Here is a 23914-nt window from a genome sequence, read left to right on the forward strand (position 1 = left end):
GCTGTGTCACAGAGCGTGCTGGATGCATACCCCAGGAGGCACGTGGGAGGCAGTGTTCTGGGGGGTGTCCATGGACACCTGTCCAGAACTGGAAGCCCAGGCCTTGGATTGGGGGGAAGGGTAGGGGGGCCCTTCATGGTTTCTTAGGACCTAATTAGGTCTCTGTTACTCGCCCTCTGTGTAAATTCTGCCACCAGCTCACGATGCTGCTCTCTGCTCACAAGTAACTAGATGGAGCTGGCAATCATAGCAAATACACATATTACCACAGCTCCCAACTGTCCCTGATTTAGAGGAACTGTCCCTGATTTAGAGCAATGTCCCTCTGTCCCTCATGCCTCCTCATTTTTTGGTCTGATCTATATAGTTGTATATAAAATGCACTTTATATCTTTAAAAAAGTGTTTCCCAGTGCTAAACCTTCCATCCAATTTCTAAATTGCTGCATTTGTAAATTTTAACAGCCAATATAAAGGAATAGTAGTGGTAAAAAAAGACCTTGTGGATTTATTAAACCTTTTTTTGGTTAATTCTCCTTTAAGGGGGTGTGGCAGGGTGTGTGTCATATGCCGACATACATTTGCTAGTAGGTGTCCCTCATTCCCATCTCAAAATGTTGGGAGGTATGTATTAGCCCTTGTACACACTGTCGGAAATTCCGATGGAAAAGGTCCGATCGGACCGTGTTGTCAGATAATCCGACCGTGTGTGGGCTACATCGGACTTTTTCCATCGGAATGTCCGACCAACAAAGTTTGAGAGCTGGATATAAAATTTTCCGACAACATGATCCAATCGGACTTTGTCCGATCGTTTGTAGGGAATTCTGATCGGACAAAGTGCCACACATGCTCAGATCAAATTACGAGACCAAAGCTATTGGCTGCTAGCCGTAACGTAGTCCCGCCGCAACGAAGGAACATCATCACGTTCCAAACGATCGGATTTTCCTACAACTTTGTCCGACCGTGTGTATGCAACACCAGTTTCAGACAAAATCCGACGGCTTTTGTTGTCGAAATGTCTGACCGTGTGTACATGGGCTAAGACACATTATATGGATTATTCACAGCAGATGTGTGAATGCTGAGGCATTTGAATATTTTTTTAAAGTAATTTTAAACCCCTAAGTGTCCTCATGATACTATTTATTGCTAGTAAATGACAGAATGCCCACTTACATACAGACCTAATCTGATTTCTTCCCAGGAAGCCATTGATATCCTTGGTTTCAATCAGGAGGAGAAGATGGGAATCTATAAGCTGACAGGTGCAGGAATGCATTATGGGAACATGAAGTTTAAGCAGAAGCCCCGTGAGGATCAGGCTGAGTCTGATGGCACAGAAGGTAAGGAGCCGGGCCGGATCAGGTACACTTATCTGGATACCAGATCGTAAACGTTTGTTTTTTCAGCTTTAAATTACCTTTATTATTAATTAATTTTTTTATTAATGCTGCCGGTGTCCCTATTTGGGATATTTTTTTTTATTACTTTCCTCGACAGAATATGGAGGGAGGAGTACACCTAGTCCCCTTGCTTTTCTAAGAAAATCTGACCACACTAAGCAGGCAAGACAGCATGGCCAGTTCTCTAGCTATGATGGGAACTCAGCCTTCTCTCTTCCAATGATCAGACTTGTCCTGACACCCTCCCATACCTCCCAACATTTTGAGATGAGAATGAGGGACACCTACTGAAGGGAATGTAGATTGTCTAGAGGTGTTTTTTTAACCCCTTTCGATGTCTGTTAAAGTGTGATGTCCAATCCCCACGCAGGCCTGTGAGATTAGCCCATTGAGACAATGACACAAAACAACAACGTCTCTCCGAGCAAATCTAATCTTTATTCTTTGGTGTAAATATTTAAAGGGGGCTTTCAGAAAGTAGCGCCCTTTGAATCCAATCATATACAAGTAGAATCTATGACAAAAGTGAAACGAGTGATTCCTCAAAATCGTGTGCTTTCCAAGAAACAAAACAACTAAATAAGATAACAGTAACATGAGAAACAAAACTAGATTAGCAAAACTTGAGCATATCTATTTGTGAAGTGGATGTTAGAGAGACACAAAATGGAAACCGATTTTCTTAAGGAATGAAAGCGGTTAAGCTAAATATCCCTTCACCTACTAGCAAACGTATGTAGGCATAGGCCACACCCCCTACCACAACCCCTTTACGGGAGAATTAATCAAAACAAAACATTAATTAAATCCACAAGGGCTTTTTTTTTTTTTACCGCTACTATTCCTTTATATTGGCTTTTAAAATTGACAAATGCAATTTGGATGGAAGGTTTAGCACAGGGAAACACTTTTTGAAAGATAAAAAGTGCATTTTATATACATCTATATAGATCAGACCAAAATGAGGGACAAATGAGGGGGAACGAGGGACAGAGGGACATTGTTCCAAATTAGAGACAGTCTCTCGAAATCAGGGACAGTTGAGAGCTATGCACCCTCCCCGCGCATAGCCATTCACTGGGAAGCTCAGTATGCTGTTGTTTCTCCTCCCCCCAAGCTCTTATGCAACTGAGAACACAGGGAGTGTGATCACTTATAACTTATAAGGGAAAAAAAGGTATTTATAATGTTTTATATATATATATATATATATATATATATATATATATATATATATATATCTAAAAAAATGTTTTGCTTTTCATTTCTATTTTAAATTGAATGGGTTGTTTTACAAGGTGATCGTTTACAATCACTTTAACTCTTAAACTGACAGTTTACCATCATAGAAGGCTGGTCCTCGTAGGTAACTGTGTTTGATCAGGCCGATGTCAAATATCCAGAAGGAATAAAAATTCAATGTAGCTAGCTAGGCAGATACAGTTAAGTTGGCCATACACTATACCAGTTTCTTTAGATTTACCTTCAACTAGTATGTAGTACAAGTGCCTGCCTGATTGCACACAAATTGAAAGTGTTTAGCTTTGACCCAATATTATATGGTTTTGGTAAATCTAAAGGAAAGTTGTACAAGAAAATTGTTTAATGTATGACCAGCCTAAGCCCCTGTACACACGGTCGGAGATTTCCACAACCAAATCCGTCGGATTTTGTCCGATGGATTGTGTCCGAAACTGTTGCATGCACACGGTCGGACAAAGTTGGCGAAAAATCCGATTTTTCAGAACGTGATGACGTAATTTCGTTACGATGGGACTACATTCAGGCTAGTAGCCAATAGCTTTGATGTAGGAATTTGATCTGAGCATGCGTGGCCCTTTGTCCGATCAGAATTCTCTACACATGATCGGAGTATGTCCGACCGGCCCAGTTGGTCGGGAAATATTTCCAACATGTTGGAAAATTGGGTCAGACGGATATTCCGACGGAATCAGTCCGATGCAGACCACACACAGTCGGATTATCCGACGACGCGGTCCGATAGGACACATTCCGACGGATTCTCCGACCGTGTGTACAAGGGCTTAGGCAGGCCATACATGGGTCGAATTTCAAAAGAATTTTCTCTTATCTAAGAATTTTCGTTCGTATTTCGCACCATTAGTGGGCTGCAGCAACAGTCGGTTTTCGTGCGGGCCATCGAATTTGAACAATTGGAAATTTTTTGAAAAACGAACGATTTTCTAATAAATGATGGGAGAATCGTGCGCAAAATGTATTCTAAAAAGAAATGCGCATGTGCAAGAAAAGAAAATTCTCGCAAAGAAAAGAAGATTCCCAGCCACGAAAATTATTTTCTGTAGCAACATGAGGTGAAATTGAAGGCTTGGTTGGCCGAATTTCAAAATCATTTGTGGCGTCATCAGATCACAAAACGCACAAATTTTCTGATTTTCAAAAGAAAATTCTTTCAAAATTCGACCCATGTATGGCCAGCCTTAATCAGACACTAGACTGGAAATACTGAGTTCTTTTTATAGGTAGTTAACGAGTGTCAGGCGTGCAAGCTAAAGAATGCCAGTTTTGCAGGTCCCCAAACTGTGTACAGATAGTTATGAAGAGCCATTCCAGCAACTCAAAGAGGGAGATTTACTCAAACTAGAGCACTCAGAATCTAGTGCAACTGTGAGCGGTAGCCAATCAGCTTCTAACTTCGGTTTGTTCAATTAAGCTTTGACGATAAAACCTGGAAGCTGATTGGTTTCTATGTAGAGCTGCACCAGATTTTGCACTCTTCAGTTTTAGTAAAGCTCCACCTGCCATAACCTCTTTGGTCCTCTCGCCCAGGGTTGCTGACCCTCTGAAGTGAAATGTACAACATGACACAAAAAATTTACTGACAGAGCCAAATGTTTACTGACAGTTCAAATTGTTACTTGAAATTATCGTTTTCCTTGCAAATATCAATATTTCAGAAACAAACATTTGGCTAGTGCTATTAGCAATGTGCTTAAAGTGGATGTAAACCTGAATTTGTTTTTTTTTTATATGTCATAATGTAGAGTATAAGGTTTCCTATCATTTGAGCCCAGTCTTGCCACAAAGAGTTATTCCATCTCTGAACAATCCTCTTTTATTGTTCAGTGAAATAAATCTTGACAAACAGAGAAAAACTTTGTCAAATCCTCCCCCTTGCTGTGAGTGACGGGTGATTTACATATCTGGTGCGCTAGCCTAAGAGACATACATTCTTTTTTAATTCCCTCCCACTCCTTTCTTCTGCTGCTCTGCAAGGATTGGCTGTTCCACACCTCAGCTTGATTGGGCATGCTGAAGTCATGTGGGGACTTTTCTGGGTTTTGACTGGATGTTAGTGATCATAGCAGAAGTTCAGTGTAAGAAATACCCAGGAGAAAATGCATGTTGATAAGGGGAGTGTAGAGGTGGGTGGAGAGTCTACTGACATCACAACTCCACCCACTGAGCCCTGGAAAACAGACCCACCCACAGAATCTGCCGTTTTTTGGGTCTCATAGCAGACAGAGGGGAGACATTTGACAGATAAGTATGAATGCAGGAGGCATGTATATCCTTCTAGATAACCAATATTGCAGTAGTTTAGAAAGGATGAGAGTGGGTTTACATCCACTTTAAGGTATAACAAAAGGCAAAAAACATATTTCTCCTTTTACATGAAGGTCAAGTCAATATAACCCAGCACAGAGTTCCCCCTTACCTCAGAGTCTATGGGGTTCTCCTTTACTGTGCTAGGGAGAACTGTGCGGACCCTGATGTATCAGGGAACACTGTGGACTCTGATTTAAAGGAGAGATCTGGGTACTCTGTTGTAAGGGGGAATGCTTCAGACTCTGGTGCATAGGAAAACTCTGATGTAAGGAGGTCTCTGGTCACCAGAGCCCTTCCGCCCCTACACAAGAGTCCACAGAGTTCCCCCTTACATCAGACTCTAGAGTTCTCCTTTATATCACAGTCCACAAAGTTCTCCCTCACATTAGAGTCCACAGAGTCCCCATTTACATCGGAGTCCACAGGGTTCCCCCTGAACCATGTAGGGGGGGAACTCTGCACAGTTTCAATGCTTACCTGCAGACATATTTCTCATAGGCAGCCTCTGTCCGTAATGGACATTAACAGGCAGTTTGTAAATTTTTACATGCTATCTGTAAATTGACTAACGGTTGGCAACCCTGCTCTAGCCATGCTTGATCTATGGTCCAAAAACAGCATTGGGTGGATCCTTACACATCTTCTGAATTGTTATGTATGCTTGGTCTGTTCGGTGGAAAGGAGCCAACTGAAGTGAAGTTGGAGGTGGCCAGAAGTATGGAAATAATGTGACAGCTACTATTTGTTTGTAAATATTGTTTTCCAGGACTTGGGGCTTCAAGGATAGCCATAATTATCTGTATTTTTGCCACACGGTATATATATATTTGAATTTTGTGTCTTCTAGATGCAGATAAAGTGGCATATTTGATGGGCCTGAACTCTTCCGATCTGGTAAAATCTCTTTGCAATCCGAGAGTCAAAGTTGGAAATGAGTTTGTGACCAAAAGCCAAAATGTGCAGCAGGTGAGGACCGCCAAACTACTCTCCACCTTCCAGCTCCTCTTCACCTTCCAACTCCTCCAGTCTTAGCCCTTGTACACACGGTCGGAGATTCCGACGGAATGTGTTCGATCGGACCGTGTTGTCGGATAATCCGACTGTGTGTGGTCTGCATCGGACTGATTCCGTCAGAATATCCGTCGGACCCAATTTTCCAACTTGTTGGAAATATTTTCCGACCAACTGGGCTGATCGGACATACTCCGATCATGTGTAGAGAATTTTGATCGGACCAAGTGCCACGCATGCTCAGATCAAATTCCTACATCAAAGCTATTGGCTACTAGCCTGAACGTAGTCCCATCGTAACGAAATTACATCATCACGTTCTGAATGATCGGATTTTTCGACAACTTAGTCCGACCGTGTGTATGCAACAGTTTCGGACAAGATCCGACGGACAAAATCGGAAGGATTTGGTTGTCGAAATCTCCGACCGTGTGTACAGGGGCTAAGCCCTTGTACACACGGTCGGAGATTCCGACAACCAAATCTGTCGGATTTTGTCAGTCGGATTTTGTCCGCGGATCTTGTCCAGTTTGTTGTATACACACGGTCGGACAAAGTTGTCAGAAAATCCGATCTTTCAGAACGTGATGACGTTATTTCGTTACGATGGGACTACATTCAGGCTAGTAGCCAATAGCTTTGATGTAGGAATTTGATCTGAGCATGCGTGGCACTTTGTCCGATCTGAAATTCTCTACACATGATCGGAGTATGTCCGATCGGAGCAGTTTGTCGGAAAATATTTCCAGCAAGTTGGAAAATTTGGTCCGACGGATACTTCGACGGAAACAGTCCGATGCAGACCACACACAGTCGGATTATCCGACAAAACGCTCCGATCGGACACATTCCGTCGGAATCTCCGACCGTGTGTACAAGGGCTTAGATAGATGTTAGTGACAAATGTCTATTCCAGGTCTACAACTCCATCGGTGCTTTGGCCAGGTCAGTTTACGAGAAACTCTTCTTATGGATGGTGACCCGCATCAACCAGCAGCTGGACACGAAGCAGTCCCGCCAATACTTCATTGGAGTTCTGGATATTGCTGGATTTGAAATATTTGATGTGAGCCATAGATCTTTGTCTTCGCTGTTCACATTACAAAGTCATATTCTGTTCTTGGTGAGGTTGGTTATTATTTTTTCCTTCTTCTAAAATTTCAGTTCAACACTTTTGAACAATTGTGCATCAACTTCACCAATGAGAAACTGCAACAGTTCTTCAACCACCACATGTTCGTGCTGGAACAAGAAGAGTACAAGAAGGAAGGCATCGAGTGGGAGTTCATCGACTTTGGCATGGACTTGGCTGCCTGCATCCAGCTTATTGAGAAGGTATGTAAGAGAAGCCCTCTATTATCACTCCAGCATGGGAGAAAACATGTGAGATTTATTATATGGCCAAATGTTTGTAGAGATATGACCATTAAGAGATTGTGGATGGATTCCAGCGTAATGAAGACTCCTTAGGGGAGCCTTTCTGTGTTTGAGTCATTACCTATCAGCAAAGAGGTACTCACCGAGGCCAAGATGCAGAGAGCGGTGGCTGTTGCGACTCAGCGCACACCTAGGGTTGCCACCTTTTCTTCAAGCCAAACCCGAACACTTTAGCGGCATGGGAAACCTTTGGGTGCCCCAAGGAGAGTAGTAATGTGGTGTGCATAGCATGCAGCAGCGAACGGTGGGTGTGGCCAAATTGCTCTGACATCATCACCCTGCCACCCAGTGATGTGGAACTTGCCCCAAGACAGCCACCTGCAGCTCCCAGATGCCAACAGATTTCAGTGACTATCTTGGTTACTTGAGGAGCCACTGCCCAGTTTGAATAACGTGTCCGGGTTTCAGTCTGCCTGAAACCTGGACACATGATTCAAAACCCTGACTGTCCGGGTGAATCCTGGACAGGTGGCAACCCTACGCACACCCCCCCCTGGAGGTGATACAGGGAGTGGGTTGCACCAAGAGGCACAAGTCTCCAGCGGGATACCTGACTTGTGTGAAGGTCTGGAAGAGGGCTTGTGCAGGATGGACTGGACCAGAAGGTAAGTAGCCAGCAGGTCTGTAAAACAGGAAAAGAAAGTGCAGAAACAGGTCGAGGGTCAAACACAAGTAATCAGTCCTGGAGCCAGCAAGGCTGAGTGCAGAGGATAATCCAGAGGCAGGCCGAGGGTCAAACACAGGTATCAGTCCGAGAGCCAGCTAGGCTAAGTGCAGCAGACAGAGTATAAATCCAGAGGCAGGCCGGGGGTCAAATACAGGTATCAGTCCAGTGCGCAGCAAGGCTAAGAGCAGGAAGTCCGTTAAACAAGCCAGGGGTCAGGTCAGGAGAGAATCAGCATAGTCTTCAGGCAATCCGGGTCACAACAGGAAGTGGCAAACAGGAACAGGAAGCAGAGGAACACAGGTGAGCTGAGACAAACCAGCAACTTGTCTGTGTGCTAAGGATCCTTTTATAGGCTGGTCAGGGATTTCACGTTATGCGCGTGCTTGTGCGCACTCGCGCACGCCTCTCAGTAGGGCTGCGAATGTGCGCGCGCCGGAGCGACGATCCATGGCAAATTTGTGTGCGTCTTTGCGCAGGGAGATGGTGAGTTTGATACAAATTACTTCCCTGATATTACCATAGAAACATTTGTAAAGGGGAGGAGTTAGTAAGATGACCACGCCCACGTGGGGGCACCAGAAATATTTCTGCACCCAGGGGTCAGTGACCCTAGGATTGGCCCTGGCTAAGGGTACATGTAATAAGGCCAATATGTTCTTTAGATACATTAAAACTTATAGTTACCCAGGTCCAGGGATGGACTGACAACTCATGGGGCCCCCGGGCAATAGGAGATTATGGGGCCCCCGGGCAATAGGAGATTATGGGGCTACACAGTATGCAATCACACAGTATACCCAGACATGTTTCTATTGGCTGAGAAAGTACTGGAGAGGAGGGGCAGCTATAATCTCTGGATTATAGTAGGGTTTTACTGAGGCTGGCAACCCTGATGGGGCCCCCTACTGGCCTGGGGCCCTCGGGCAGTGCCCAAGTGGTTGAATGGTCAGTCCGCCCCTGCCCAGGTCATATCTCTATCTTCTTTGAGAAAATGACAGATCTAGTCGGCAAACGGAATTAAACTTCATTGTGAAAGGATTACTGCCATTTGTAATAGAGATCTTTTCGTACCTTCATGTTTTTTTTTTTAGCCGATGGGAATCTTCTCCATCCTGGAAGAGGAGTGTATGTTCCCTAAGGCCTCTGATACCACCTTTAAGAACAAGCTGTATGACCAACATCTTGGAAAGTCACCCAACTTCCAGAAACCGAAACCAGGAAAAGGCAAGGGTGAAGCTCACTTCTCCCTGGTACATTACGCCGGCACGGTGGACTACAATGTCACCGGGTGGCTGGACAAGAATAAAGACCCGCTTAATGAGACCGTGGTAGGCCTGTACCAAAAGTCTTCCCTCAAGCTCCTCGCTTTACTCTACTCCAGCTTTTCCACTACAGACGCTGGTAAGTACTGTATATGTAAACCCAACCAGTAAATTCTTATAGAAGCTTTAATGTATTAACGTCAATTCAAACGGTTTTTCAATCTTTTTATGACTTACCTTCGGAAGCACTCAAGTACCGGCTCAGCTGAAAGAGTGGAAAGTAAATTAAAGTAGGGCCGTTATTTTGTGGTGCCAGGAGAAGAATAATAATGGTGACCTCACAGGGGCGCCAGTCATTGAAATGCACTAAATTAATCAGTTATATTCTGATATATCAAAGTTCCCCACGCACATCACGGACTACACTACCATATCGACCACAAAACTGAACATACTGAATGATGTCATCTTAACCACTTCCCGGCCGCCTCACGCAGATATACTGCGGTAGAAGGGCACATACAGGAAGATTAACGTACCTGTACATTGCCCTTTAAGAGGCGGCTTGCATGCGCGCCCGAATGTTCGTAAACGAAATTTCGTATTTCGTACAGTATTCGTATGCATGAAAATTCGTATTTCGGATTCATACGAATTTCCGGAAATTCGTACGAATTTTCGATTCATACGAAACTAATCGCACATGTCTAGCTTCCTCATCTATATACTTATTAACTTAGAGTATTGAAGCAATAGGATGAGAATTACGCCAGTTAACCAGAATTTTCAGGAGGGATATACAATAGCAAAATGCCATATTTCTGACTAATAACCGATCGTGGAATTTCTGCAGAGCGTTCATGAATGTTTCTTTTCTGTCCAGCTACTGGCGGGAAATCGGGGAGTAAGAAGAAGGGCTCCTCCTTCCAGACGGTGTCGGCAGTGTTCAGGGTCGGTTCACTGAGTGGAATTAACTAAAAAATAAAATAAAAAATCATCAGAAACATCCAAAAGCCGTAACTAAAGACTTTGATTGATGTATCCTTCCTGCAGGAAAATCTGACCAAACTGATGACCAACTTGAAGTCCACCCACCCGCACTTCGTCCGCTGCCTCATCCCAAATGAGACCAAGAGTCCAGGTAGAGTTCACACCCAGACCATCACCCAGATACTCAATGTCCCATCTACTGGCCAGTCCAATTAGAGAGTCACTGCTCAAAGCTAGTCACAGCTAGGGTTGCCACCTTTCCAGGATTCAACCGGACAGTTTGGGTTTGGAGTCATGCGTCCAGGTTTCGGACTGCCTGAAACCCGGACACATTATTTAGACTGGACTATGGCTTTCCAGTAGGGATACCGGCTGCAGCTGTCTAAGCTGAGAGTGTCTGTTACTCTTTCACAGCCCCTAAAGCCAGCACTAACAAACCCCCTCCCCCCCCCACACACACACAGAAGGGAGAGGAGAGAGGGCTCAATCTGCACCTCTTCCCTCCCACCCCTACCCCTCTGTGTCTGCCCACACTCCAAATTTCCAGCCCCAACTTTTTTTTTCTGAGGCATAGCGCCAGGGATTGAAGTCCAGCAGCCTCGAGTACATCTAGATGAGAGGTGTTGACTGCCAAGGGGTGAGTGAACTCGCCATCCATCCCTGTCTGTGACTGAAGTCTCCCCTCTTCTCTCTCCTGCCTCTGAGTAAGTATACAAAGGTAAATCAGGGTTCTCAGAGCTCCCCTTACATCAGAGTTCCCCTTTAAACCAGAGGCCACAGTGTTTCCCCTTATGTCTGAGTCCTCTCCGTACATCAGAGTTCTCAGTGTTCCCCCTTAGATCAGGGTTCTCAGAGCATCCCTTATGTTAGAGTCCCCAGAGTTCTCCCTTACATCAGAGTCCTCTCCGTACATCAAAGTTCCCAGTGTTCCCTCTTAGATCAGGGTTCTCAGAGCATCCCTTATGTTAGAGTCCCCAGAGTTCTCCCTTACATCAGAGTCTTCTCCGTACATCAGAGTTCTCAATGTTCCCCCTTAGATCAGGATTCTCAGAGCATCCCTTATGTTAGAGTTACCAGAGTTCTCCCTTACATCAGAGTCTTCTCCGTACATCAGAGTTCTCAATGTTCCCCCTTAGATCAGGATTCTCAGAGCATCCCTTATGTTAGAGTCCCCAGAGTTCTCCCTTACATCAGAGTCTGCAGAGTCCCCCCTTACAGTGAAAGAGAACTCTGCGAGTTCAGATGTAAAGGGGAACTCTGTGGACTCTGATGTAAAGGGGGACTCTTGTTATTAACTTCATATGATTAGAAATGTTATTTAATAGCAAAATATATGTATAGTTTATACTATAAAAAAAAATAAAATGCTGTGCGCCACTAAAGTGTTTGGGTTTGACTTGAAGAAAAGGTGCCCAGTAAGCAGGTGGTCAAAAAGCCACCTGGCGCCAATGCTTACACGTATCAGTTAAAAGACCGCAAGGCTTTCAGGAACCATTTGCCTACGCACATGTATGCACCGTACCCGACAAAGGCATTGTTGGGGGGAGTACTGTGACCTCTGGGAGGGGTAATAAATACCTGGTAGTGTTACACTGACACATTACTTAGCATGCTGAATTTAACATGAAATCGAATGGCAGGTCCACTTTAAGTGCTTTAAGTTCAAGCACATAGATCTATTAATATATTATAGAATTGGCAATCATCCAATAAAAAAAAAAAAAAAAAGATATTGATTTCAATGTTGTTGGACAGTATAATAATTTTTAGGACACCTTATGTACATTGATTATCTTGGTTTTTCAGTATAGCATATGGTACTGAATTCCTATGGGATAAATTGGGATAGCCATGTCAGTAATTATGACCTTTTGTCTACAGGGGAGATGGACAATCATCTCGTCATCCATCAGCTGCGCTGTAATGGCGTCTTGGAGGGAATCCGAATCTGCAGAAAGGGATTTCCCAGCCGAATCCTTTATGGGGACTTCAAACAACGGTAAATAGAAAAGTCAGAGGGATACACTTTTATCTAGTCCTTCTTCCCTGTGAAGTCTGGCCTGGAAAAGAAGAGCTGTCTATAACAAACATCGAGGTTTATCTCAGGTGTAATTTTCTGGGATAAACCTTCATTTTCCGCAACAAAGTATGAAGCTGTGTGGCTGTTGTGTGCAAATGGGGCAAAATCAAATGTTCTTAGGGTATTTTTCCTGAGGATCAAATGATTGTTTTTTGTTTTTTCTCTTTTTAATTAAATATTCTTAGAGTAATTTCCCTTAGGATTAAATGTTCATAGAGTATTTTCTCTTCTAAATAAATGTTCTTAGAAAATATCCCAAGAACAATAATCAGAAAAGAAAATACCCTAAGAACATTTTTTCAGAAGAGAAAATACTCTGTAAACATTTGATCCTAAGAGAAAATACCCTATGAACATTTGATCCCAAATTAAACTACCCTAAGAACATTTGATCCTAAGGGAAAATACCCTGTGGACATTCAATCCCAAATTAAATTACCCTAATGCTGCAAACACCCGACCGGACTTTTCGACGGACTAGGTCCGACGGAATGACTCCGTCGGATATTACGATCGTGTATGGGCTCCAGTGGACTTTTTTTCCCCAAAAGTCTGACAGACGTAGAAATAAAACATGTTTCAAATCTTTCAGACAGACTAGATTTTGGTTGAAAAATCTGTTCGTCTGTATCCTAGTCCAACGGACGAAAACCGACGCTAGGGCAGCTATTGGCTACTGGCTATGAACTTCCTTATTCTAGTCCAGTTGTACGTCATCACGTTTGGTGTGCTTGTGTGTGTCCAAGTCCATTCGTTCGGAAAGTCCATCGGAACTCCTCCGAAAGTTCACCGGGAAGACCGTCAGACCTAGTCCATCGAAAAGTCCGGTCGTGTGTACGCGCCATTAGAGCATTGTTCCCATTCTATGAGAAAATATCCTATTGACATTTGATCTTAGGAAAAACGACCCTAAGAACATTTGATCCTAATAGAAAATACCCCAAGAACAATAATCAGAAAATAAAATACCCTATTAGGATCAAATGTTCTTAGGTTTGTTTTTCCTAAGCTCAAATGTCCATAGGGTATTTTCTCATAAAAGTAATTAACCCTTGTGGATTCTTCCCAGTGGCCACCAATATAGGGGTCATTCTTCCCACTGACCACCAATGTAGCAAGCATTCTTCCCAACCTATTAGACATGTGCGCCGTAAATAAAGTTTTGTTTCGTTCCGTTTCGTACTAGCCGTTAATTCATTTCATAATTCCTGTCCGAAATTAAATTTGGATTTGTACTAAATACCAATTTTTGTTAGGTTTGTTAACTTTTTGCAACAATTACGAATGTTTGTTATGATGAATTTAAAAAGCAAAAAATACCTTTCTGAATATGGCAGTCGTTGACTCATTATGCCCATTATGAGGGGCTCCCACCATCCCTGTGCTGTGCTCATTATGAGGGGCTCCCACCATCCCTGTGCTGTGCTCATTATAAGGGGCTCCCACCATCCCTGTGCTGTGCTCATTATGAGGGGCTCCCACCATCCCTGTGCTGTGCTCATTATGAGGGGCTCCCACCATCCCTGTGCTGTGCTCATTATGAGGGGCTCTCACCATCTCTGTGCTGTGCCCATTATGAGGGGCTCCCACCATCCCTGTGCTGTGCTCATTATGAGGGGCTCCCTCCATCCCTGTGCTGTGCTCATTATGAGGGGCTCCCACCATCCCTGTGCTGTGCTCATTATGAGGGGCTCCCACCATCCCTGTGCTGTGCTCATTATGAGGGGCTCCCACCATCTCTGTGCTGTGCAGAGGCATAGCGTTGTCAGCCTCTGACAGGAAGTGCTATTACTGGCAGGGTCTCTAGGTAACAAGGGTGTTGCTAGGTCTACAAAAGATCTGGGGCTAGAGCCCATAGCAACGTAGTAAAGAAAGTCATACGCTTGGGCGGGCATACACATGTATATAATATGTGTATAATATGTGTATAATATGTGTGTGTATATATCCCCAGAGAGCCCCCCTTACATTAGGATCCTCAGAGAGCCTCCCCCTTGCATCAGGGTCCCCAGAGATCCTCCCCCTTAAATCAGGGTCCCCAGAGATCCTCCCCCTTAAATCAGGGTCCCCAGAGAGCCTTCCCTCCCATTGGGGACCCCTGCAGAGACTAGGGGCTATGGGCCCCAGATTTAGGGCTATAGTCCCAAAAGCCACCCCCTAGCAACGCCACTGCTAGGTAAGAAACTTTGTACCAGATTTGCAAAAAAAAATATTTTCAACTGTATACAGTTTATTTTACATTAAAAATTCTTCTGTCAGATATAAGGTCCTGAACGCCAGCGCAATCCCGGAGGGGCACTTCATAGACAGTAAAAAGGCCTGCGAGAAGCTCCTGGGCTCCATCGATATCGATCACACGCAGTACAAGTTCGGACATACAAAGGTTGGTGGATCTTCTTCTGCAAGGTTCTTATTAATTATCCTCCTCTGTCTGCTTTCTGAAAACGTGAAGCCTTTTTACCACAAGGCATGTTGGCATGTGGGTATATTGTGAATGACAGCAGGAGTAGTGAGACTCCCTTTCATGTGTTTGCATTGGTTTTGTGTGGGGGAGAGATGCAACCTCAGGGATCACCCAAATCCCATAATATTACATTTAAGCTGTTGGAAATCAGGCAGAACTGAAGTATGTGTAATGCTGCGTACACACAATCAAACAATCCAGCGGAAAAGTCCGGCGGACTCCCCCCGTGTGTGGGCTTAGAAAGTAGTTGTGCATCAAAATTTGCTGGCGGCGACGAAGAAGAAAGCCGGGCTCCTCCGCTAGTAAAAGAGCTAGCAGAAGATAGTGGAGGAGTCCGGCGAGAAGACCCCCCAAAATGGAAGAAGACCCCCGGAGCTGTGCAATAAATTATTTTTAACCCTTGTGTGTTGTGTTTTATTTAAATTTTTTCCACATGTGAATGGGTAGGGATACATTGTACCCCATATGCATTCACATAGGGTGGGGGGCCGGGACCCGGGGCACCCTTATTCCTGGATTATTCCCTTATTCCTGGATTCCGATAAGCCCCCTGTTCGCAGACCCCGACAACCAACGGCCAGGGTTGCCAGGAAGAGGCCCTTGTCCTCATCAACATGGGGACAAGGTGCTTTGGGGTGGGGGGCTGCGCGGTCCCCCTTCCCCAAAGCATCCCCCCATGTTGAGGGCACGCAGCCAGGTACGACTCAGGAGGGGGGGGGCGCTCGCTCGTCCCCAACCCCTTTCCTGACCGGCCGGGTAGCGTGCTCGGATAAGGGTCTGATATGGACCTAGGGGGGATCCCCATGTCGTTTTTTCGGCGTAGGGCTTCCCCTTTAAGTCCATACCAGGTGACGGGGCCATTGACTTCCTTCGCTAGTCTCGGCTACCTGGAGCCGCGTTCAAAATGGACTTTCCTCCATGTGTGGGCAAGTCCGTTCATTTCAAAAGTACGGCGGATAGTCCGGCGGACCTAGTCTGACGGAAAAGTCCCATGTGTGGGCAGGTCCACTCGTTCGGACAGTCCGGCGGACAGTCTGGCGGTTTGTCCGCCAGACTAAGTCCACCGGATAGTCTGATCGTGTGTATGCAGCATTAGGTAACCACCCCCATAACTTGATCAACCAACCTTCCATCGTGACCTATGTTCAGATGTCCCTTGTGTGTCCATTACTGGAGCCTGTAGGCCAGCTTTTCTCAACTAGGGTTCCATCAAACCCTGGAGTTCCTCCAGAGGTTGCTAGGTGTTCCTTTGAGCAATAAGAAACTTTTGCCTCTCAGATAGGTTACCACTGACACCAATGATCTTTTCAACTTTCTGTATGGGGGGGGGGGGGGAGCATCCTCCCTATTGACTGCCAATATAGGGGACATTCTTCTCACTAACCACTCATGTAAGAAGCATTCTTCCCACTGACCTCCAATGTAAGGAGCATTCTTCCCAGTGGCCACCAATGTAAGGGGCATTCCTCCCACTGACCACCAATGTAAGGAACATTCTTCCCACTGATCAGCAATGTAAGGAGCATTCTTCCCATTGGCCACCAGTGTAAGGGACATTCTTCCCACTGATCACCAAAGATAGAAGTGGCTCTTGGTCACTGACCATCAATGTAATGGGACCATTACTCAGAGGCCACCAATTTAAGGAGGCTGTAGGCACACAACTGCCTCTTTTATACAGAATATGTTCTGGACAATGTGTCAAAAAGCTGATATCCGATAACTATTCTGAAAGATTATAGAAAAAAGATATATAGCCAATAATTATTCAGGGAAAAGCCTCTTTGACTCTAACACCTATAGATACACATACATTACCGTTACCTAATGGTAAATCTGAACGGGGGAGGGGAGGGCCCAGGAGACGTCTTCTGAAAAAAACAACCCTTCTGTTGTCTGTCTTCCAGGTCTTCTTCAAAGCCGGCCTGCTGGGTGTTCTGGAGGAGATGCGGGATGAACGCCTGTCTCAGCTCATCACCCGCACCCAGGCACTGTGCCGGGGTCACCTAATGAGGGAGGAGTTTAAGAAGATGGTGGAGAGAAGGTAGTCATCATCTATATACCTATGTACTATCAACTCCGACATCATGTCTGTCAAGTGAAGTCAGGTCATTGGGAGGTATCTGGGGATTTCCATTGATTTACAGTGAAGTTTATTTTCTCTCCTGTAGAAGTTTCCCCCTCTGTGATCCAGGCATAGAGGTTACAGAAAAAAACTAATCTGATCGTGTATACAAACTAGTGGTGCACCGAAAGGAAAATTCTGGTGTCAAAACCGAAAATTCAGGATGCACTTGGCCGAAAACCAAGACGCACAGTGTTTTTAAAAAAAAAAAGATTATTTTAATTACTGTGGCTGGCGTTTTTGTATTGAAGTCAATGGAAGGCGATTTTGCTTTGAAGTTAATAGGACGCGATTTTGCATTAAAGTCACTAGGGGGTTTTTTGCATTGAAGTCAGTAGGGGGCGTTTTTGGATTGAAATCACTAGGGGGTGTTTTTGCATTGAAATCACTAGGGGGTGTTTTTGCATTGAAGCCACTGGGGGGGGGGGGGGGGTTGGGGGGGTTTGCATTGAAGCCACTGGGGGTGTTTTTGGATTGAAATCACTAGGGGGTGTTTTTGCATTGAAGTCACTAGGGGGTGTTTTTTTTGCATTGAAGTCTATAGGTAGCAGCTTTGCATTGAACTATATGGAAGGCGACTTTGCATTGAAGTCTGTGGGAGGTGACTTTGCATTGAAGTCTTTGGGGCACAACTTTGCATTGAAGTCGATGGGACACGACTTTGCATTGAAGTCACTACGGGGCGTTTTTGCATTGAAGTCTATGGGACCAGACTTTGCATTGAAGTCACTAGGGGGCGTTTTTGCATTGAAGTCACTAGGGGGCGTTTTTGCATTGAAGTCTATGGGACCTGACTTTGCATTGTAGTCACTCGGGGGCGTTTTTGCATTGAAGTCACTAGGGGGGATTTTTGCATTGAAGTTACTAGGGGGCGTTTTTGCATTGAAGGCTATGGGTCGCGATTTTAAATTGAAGTCTATGGGTCACGACTTTGCATTGAAGTCTATGGGACGGGACTTTGCATTGGAGTCTATGGGAAGCGACTTTGCATTGAAGTCTATGGGACATGACTACGTTAAAGTCTATGGGACATGACTTTGCATTGAAGTCGGTAAGACGCAACTTTGTCACTAGGGGACTTTTTTCCATTGAGGTCTATGGGAATGCGATTTTGCCTTGACGTCTATGGGACGAAGCATGCCATTGTCGGCACTTTTTTTTTCTATCGCCAAAATGACGATATCCCTATTGGCCGATGTATCGGTGCATTCCTAATACAAGCTCCTAACTACTGACTTATGTTTTAAAGCGGGAGTCCACCGGGACTCTGCGTTTTTTTTTTTTTTTTTTAAAAGCCAGCAGCTACAAATACTGCAGCTGCTGACTTTTAAAATAGTGACACTTACCTGTCCAGCGCGCCCGCGATGTCGGCACCCGAAGCCGATCTCTAGATCGTCTCTCGAGTGCTGCTGCCGCCATCTTGGCTTTCGGCTTCATTTCCCATTTCCCTACTGCGCATGCGCGAGTCGCACTGTGCAATAAGGACGGTCCCCGCTGCCTCTGGGATCTGTGTGTTTCCCAGCAGGCAGCGGGGCACTTGCGGAAAGGGGCGGGCACTTGCGGAAAGGGGCGTAATCTACGCCCCTTTCCGCAGAGAGCTATCCCGGAAGTGGGTGCAGAATACCTGTACTGTACAGGTATCTGCACCCCCTCCCCCCTGAAAGGTGCCAATTGTGGCGCCGGAGGGGGGGAGGGTTCCGATGAGCGGAAGGTCCACTTTAGGGTGGACCTCCGCTTTAATTCATAGGTCACTAAATCAATCATTTTTTTTCTTCAGTCACTGTGACTACACAAAAACTGTCTTCATATCCAGTTGTCACACACCAGCACAGAGCTGAAATCCAGCATGCGGTGGGAGTGGCAGCTCTGGAAGTTGATGGGCAGAAAGTGAAAGTACTAAAGTGAGCTCACATGAGGGAGATAGATCAAAGTAAGCGTCACAGTGATGTCACTATTAGGGTGTGATGTCAATACTATTATTATTATTATTATTATACAGGATTTATATAGCACCAACAGTTTGTGCAGCGCTTTACAACATGAGGGCAGACACTACACTTACAATACAAATCAATACAGGAGGGACTAGAGGGCCCTGCTCATTAGAGCTTACAATCTAGTGTTGAAAATATTTTTATTGAACATTTCAAGTAAAAACAATAAGACAGTAACCGTCATGAGGCAAATACAAGCAGGAACAGTAACAGGACTACATTTGTGAATGGACGGCTAACGATTATCAACCACAGTCGGTCCCGTCGGAAAGTTTGGAAAACAAGGAAAACAGCCTGTTCCCGATCCACAAGGCCACAGTAGGGAAAGAATACTCATGGGTTACTACATGAGACAACGTGTAATTAGTATTACGAGGAAGACAGAAAGAGAGAGAGAAAAGAAAGGGAAGAGAGGAGCAAAAAAAGAGGAACAGAGTGTTACAGGAAAAAATTAATATCAAGATGAGATGAGAGGGAAAAGGGGGGAAGGGGAAGGGATACGGGTAGGGGGGGGGGGGGAAGGGTAGGAGAGAGCCCACAGCGTCCCTACGCCTTCAATATTTGTTCCATTCGGGGTGTCAGAGGAAGAGAAGCGGAGCCAGATCGACCATTGAGATATAAACTTGGTGTAAGTATCATTGTCCAGTGCCAACATCTCCTCCATTCTCATGGTGTCATAGAGCTTACAATCTAGAATACTAGCCTAAAAGGTAGCAGGCAGGGGAAGGTGGAAATGTGGGGGAACATTAAAGTGTAAGCTTCTTTGGTACAGAGACTGACGTGAATGGCTCAGTGTTCTCTGTACAGCAGTGCAGAATATGTCAAAGCTTCATTTTAGATTCCTCCAAGAATCAGCCATGTGAATGTGTTGATGGACCTTCCCGACCACCTCTCTACCAATGTTGATCTGCCTTACAAAAAGTAATTTACAAGATGATGGATTATGTCGCCTTCCTTATTACTGATCTTATTCGTGATTTGTACCTTACAACAGAGATTCCATCACAACCATCCAATACAATGTCCGTTCTTTTATGAATGTCAAGCACTGGCCTTGGATGAAGCTGTTCTTTAAGATCAAACCTCTTCTAAAGAGCGCCGAGACTGAAAAGGAGATGCAGAACCTGAAAGAGGAGCTTGAGAAAACCAAGGAGGAACTGGCCAAGTCAGAGACCCGAAGGAAGGAGGTGGAGGAGAAACTGGTGGGCCTGACCCAAGAGAAGAACGACCTCCTACTTCAAGTCCACTCGGTAGGTGGACATCTCAACTCTAGCTGTTGCTTTATTTTGGTGTTCTCTTCATTATAGAATGAGGGATAATTAAAATAATCAAAATGTTGGCTTAGTGTTGTTGCTACTGGTCAGTCTCTCTTCTCTAATGCTAATAAGTAGACATGTGCAGACTAGAATATTTCGTTTCATTTTTTCGTTTTCGTCCGTAAATTTTATTTATTTAGTTACTCCCGAAATTCGTTTTTATTTATTTCGTTTTTCGTGCAAAAATTGCATTCGTCCGAAAATCCACATGAATTACGGTCGAATCTGTCTTGGAAGGCTTATGGTATCTGTCGAATGGATAAAGAAGATTCGATGGAGCTGCTAAACTATATAGCCTATAGGCGGAGCATTCGATTGCCGAAATGTACGATTGCAGTGTCGTATAGTTGCGACGATCCCGTCGAATATTATTAAACGTGCAACGATCCCGTCGAATATTATTATAAACATGTAACGATCCCGTCGAATATTATTATAAACGTGCAACGATCCCGTCGAATATTATCATTATTTTTTTTTAATTTACTTCCCCCACCCAATTCCAGTATCGTTTCTCTCTGTCGATTCTGTTCTCTCTATGTCGAATATTTACTCTCTGTCGAAGCTTTTCTATATAATAGGACTAATAGAGGTAAACGAAACTTGGGCACATTCGACCACAGGTTCAATAGACATATGGAGTCACGTCGAATCTCCTATTCTATATCGAACGGTCACTTCGAATCTCCTATTCTATATCGAACTGTTGTAACAACGAAAACGAAAAAAAGCATTTATTTATGTCGGATCTTTCGTTTTTCGGAATCTGCACTTTCGTTATCGTTTGTCAAAACGAAAACGAAAATACCTGAAATTCGGACGAAAATGCATTCGGACGAAAACGAATGCACATGTCTACTAATAAGTAGACATAGTGAGGATCACCGCTCAGGCTGTTTATTTGATCTACTTGATATTAATATTAATGAAGTACTTTATGAAGTGTTATGCTGCAGATACTTTTCAGTTTATTTCTGAATTCTGCTCTCCTGGGTGTCACTTCAGCCAATGCTAAAGACTAAGGAGATGATCACTTGCAACTTGACAGATATTTCACACCCTCCCGATCGTATCCTGATCGTATTCTGAGTTTCTTTATGAAAGATAAGCCCTTGTACACACGGTCGGACATTCTGACAACCAAATCTGTTGGATTTTGTCTGACGGATTTTGTCCGAAATTGTTGCATACACACGGTCGGACTAAGTTGTCGGAAAATCCGATTGTACATAGCGCGTTGATGTTATTTCGTTGTGACGGGACTACGTTCAGGCTAGTAGCCAATAGCTTTGGTCTAGGAATTTGATCTGAGCATGCGTGGCACTTTGTCCGTCGGAGTAGGCTACACATGATCGGAGTATGTCCGATCGGAGCATTTTGTCGGTAAATTTTACGGACAAGCCGGAAAACTTGGTCCGTCGGATACTCCGACAGAAACAGTCCGATGGAGACCACACACAGTCGGATTATCTGACAAAACGGTCCGATAGGAGACATTCCGTCGGAATCTCCGACCGTGTGTACAAGGGCTAAGATGCATTTAAGATGTGAAAAGAGTCAGTAATCTGTTATTTCGATACCTGCATGATTTTTCCGTTATGTTCTAGGACACACAACACCGCATTCCTTCCCAAATAAACTGTAAAACCAATAAAATTAAGAGAGAAAAAGTGATCTGTCAGGCCTACAAAAATTGTGATAAGAAAAACTAGACTATAAACTTTTTGCTGTGATATATACTGTATATTTAGATCTGTGTCCAAAGTGGTGTCTGAGGGGTAAAAAATTAGGTAATATAATGTGGGAAGACAAATATAAATCCTTTTTTGTGGTCTCCATCTCATAGTCCATATTGAACGTTAAATTACAGCTTTTTTTCCCCCCGTTAAAATAGGAAAATCAGAATTTATCAGATGCTGAAGAAAGATGTGATGAACTTATTAAGAGTAAAATTCAGATGGAAGCCAAAGTGAAAGAGCTTATGGACAGGCTGGAAGATGAGGAAGAGATGAGCGCCGATCTGACAGCCAGAAGAAGGAAGTTGGAAGATGAGACCAGTGAGCTGAAGAAGGACATCGATGACTTGGAGTTGACTTTGGCCAAAGTAGAGAAAGAAAAACATGCTACAGAAAACAAGGTGCAAACTGCTGCAAATATCATCAAATGTTCTGTTTATTGCTGACTAGTGATAAGGCAAAGATATCTGGGATCGGTTTGTGGGGATGTTCCTCAAAATATGCAAAAGCTGTGTAGCACCCTGGTGTTTAGGTAGGGTTGCTAATAAATTTAGTTTGCCAGGTAGTAATTGTCCTTGCTAATTGTTAGGAGATACCCTGACTTCCCCCTAATTCTGGAATCCTGCATTGTGTCTGGTGACATTAGATAGACAAGGGCATAGCAAGGACAGATCGTGAATGGATGGGGTGCCTCAGCCAATAGGCAGGGGTTTCTTTAGTCCCTTGGCCTGCTGGGAGAACCTATTTATTTGGGTGGAGTCAGGTGATCAAGGTTCTGTGCCTGTCTAGGTGGACGTGTGTTATGTCGCTCCGGACTGCTAGGCCTGAAGCCTGAGACCTATCCTGGGGACACCTAGCTGCTAGGCTGCCTGAGGCCTATCCAGGAGCATGAGAAGCAGCATAGGGTTGGGACTACAGGAATGGAGTCCAACCGATTTGTGAAGGTTCAGTCAGATGGGGAGCCAGTTTTGATCGGAGGTAAAGGGGAAGCAGTCGCCACTAAGGGACCATCCATCTTATTACCGGAGAAGCTTGAGAAAGTACTAGAGCAGTCTTCTCACCAGTTGAGGATGCTGAAGAAGTAGGAAAGCTTCAGCGAGTGCCAAGCCAGGTTCCCAGCAGGTTAGCGGGGGTGACGCTTGAGGAGTATACGGCGGGATAGCTGTGGAAGAGCTCAGGGGATCCAGTGACAACTGGGATCTGGGAGTCTAATGAGAGACTGGGAGCTTGGTGAATGAAGACCTACAGTGGGTTACTGTGAGATAAGAAACGGACTGTTCTGTGTTACCAAGAGTTATGTACTACTACCTTTAGTGACTGTTACAAGTTCAGTGCCATAGGAGACAGCAGTCCTACCTATACAGACGTGGCATCCGGCTGGAGGCCTTTCCCTGTATAGTTGTCTTCCTATAGTATTTCAGAGTCTGCCAATTTACATTCCATCTACCTAAGGGTGTCCAGGCCCTATTCCTCTCGCCCACAGTTCTTGTTAAGAGACAAAAAATCTCTTGCTGGCATTCAAAAAGTGACTGGCGCTCATCATTTCATCTTGCATCACACCCACCATGCCTGGTAACCCACTTTACACGGAAGCATGTCAGCTCTCCCTAACTCTTGAGGTCACCATTAGGCCTCTGGAGGCCCGGGACTCTGCTACAGCAGTAAAGAACATGACTGGGGATTCCCTTCATCAATATCAAAACCTTATCCGAGATGAGGTTGTGATGTAGATTATATGGGGGACCCCATTAAAAAAATAAACAGTGTGGGGTTTCCCCATGTCACGCTTACCCCTAGTTAAGGTGGTCAGGCACTATAGCTAGCTTCTGTGTTCTT

The 23914-nt window shown here is 44.6% G+C and overlaps 1 protein-coding gene across 1 annotated transcript in view; it reads left to right on the forward strand.

The window, feature by feature from the left end:
- LOC143934965 (myosin-4-like) overlaps positions 1-23914 on the forward strand; it is a 79192-nt gene that overhangs the window by 19275 nt on the left and 36003 nt on the right. Inside the window, exons 8-19 of the mRNA XM_077458510.1 lie at positions 1210-1348; positions 5844-5962; positions 6924-7073; positions 7172-7342; positions 9203-9512; positions 10257-10324; positions 10427-10514; positions 12245-12362; positions 14703-14826; positions 16815-16951; positions 20021-20276; positions 22237-22479. Of these exons, the coding sequence (XP_077314636.1) occupies positions 1210-1348; positions 5844-5962; positions 6924-7073; positions 7172-7342; positions 9203-9512; positions 10257-10324; positions 10427-10514; positions 12245-12362; positions 14703-14826; positions 16815-16951; positions 20021-20276; positions 22237-22479 (1923 nt within the window). The remainder of the gene's footprint in view (positions 1-1209; positions 1349-5843; positions 5963-6923; positions 7074-7171; positions 7343-9202; positions 9513-10256; positions 10325-10426; positions 10515-12244; positions 12363-14702; positions 14827-16814; positions 16952-20020; positions 20277-22236; positions 22480-23914) is intronic.

This window comes from Lithobates pipiens, unplaced genomic scaffold (assembly GCF_037356315.1).
Source record: "Lithobates pipiens isolate NorthernLeopardFrog02 unplaced genomic scaffold, aLitPip1_a1.2 Scaffold_28, whole genome shotgun sequence".
NCBI classification, from domain to species: Eukaryota; Metazoa; Chordata; class Amphibia; order Anura; family Ranidae; genus Lithobates; species Lithobates pipiens.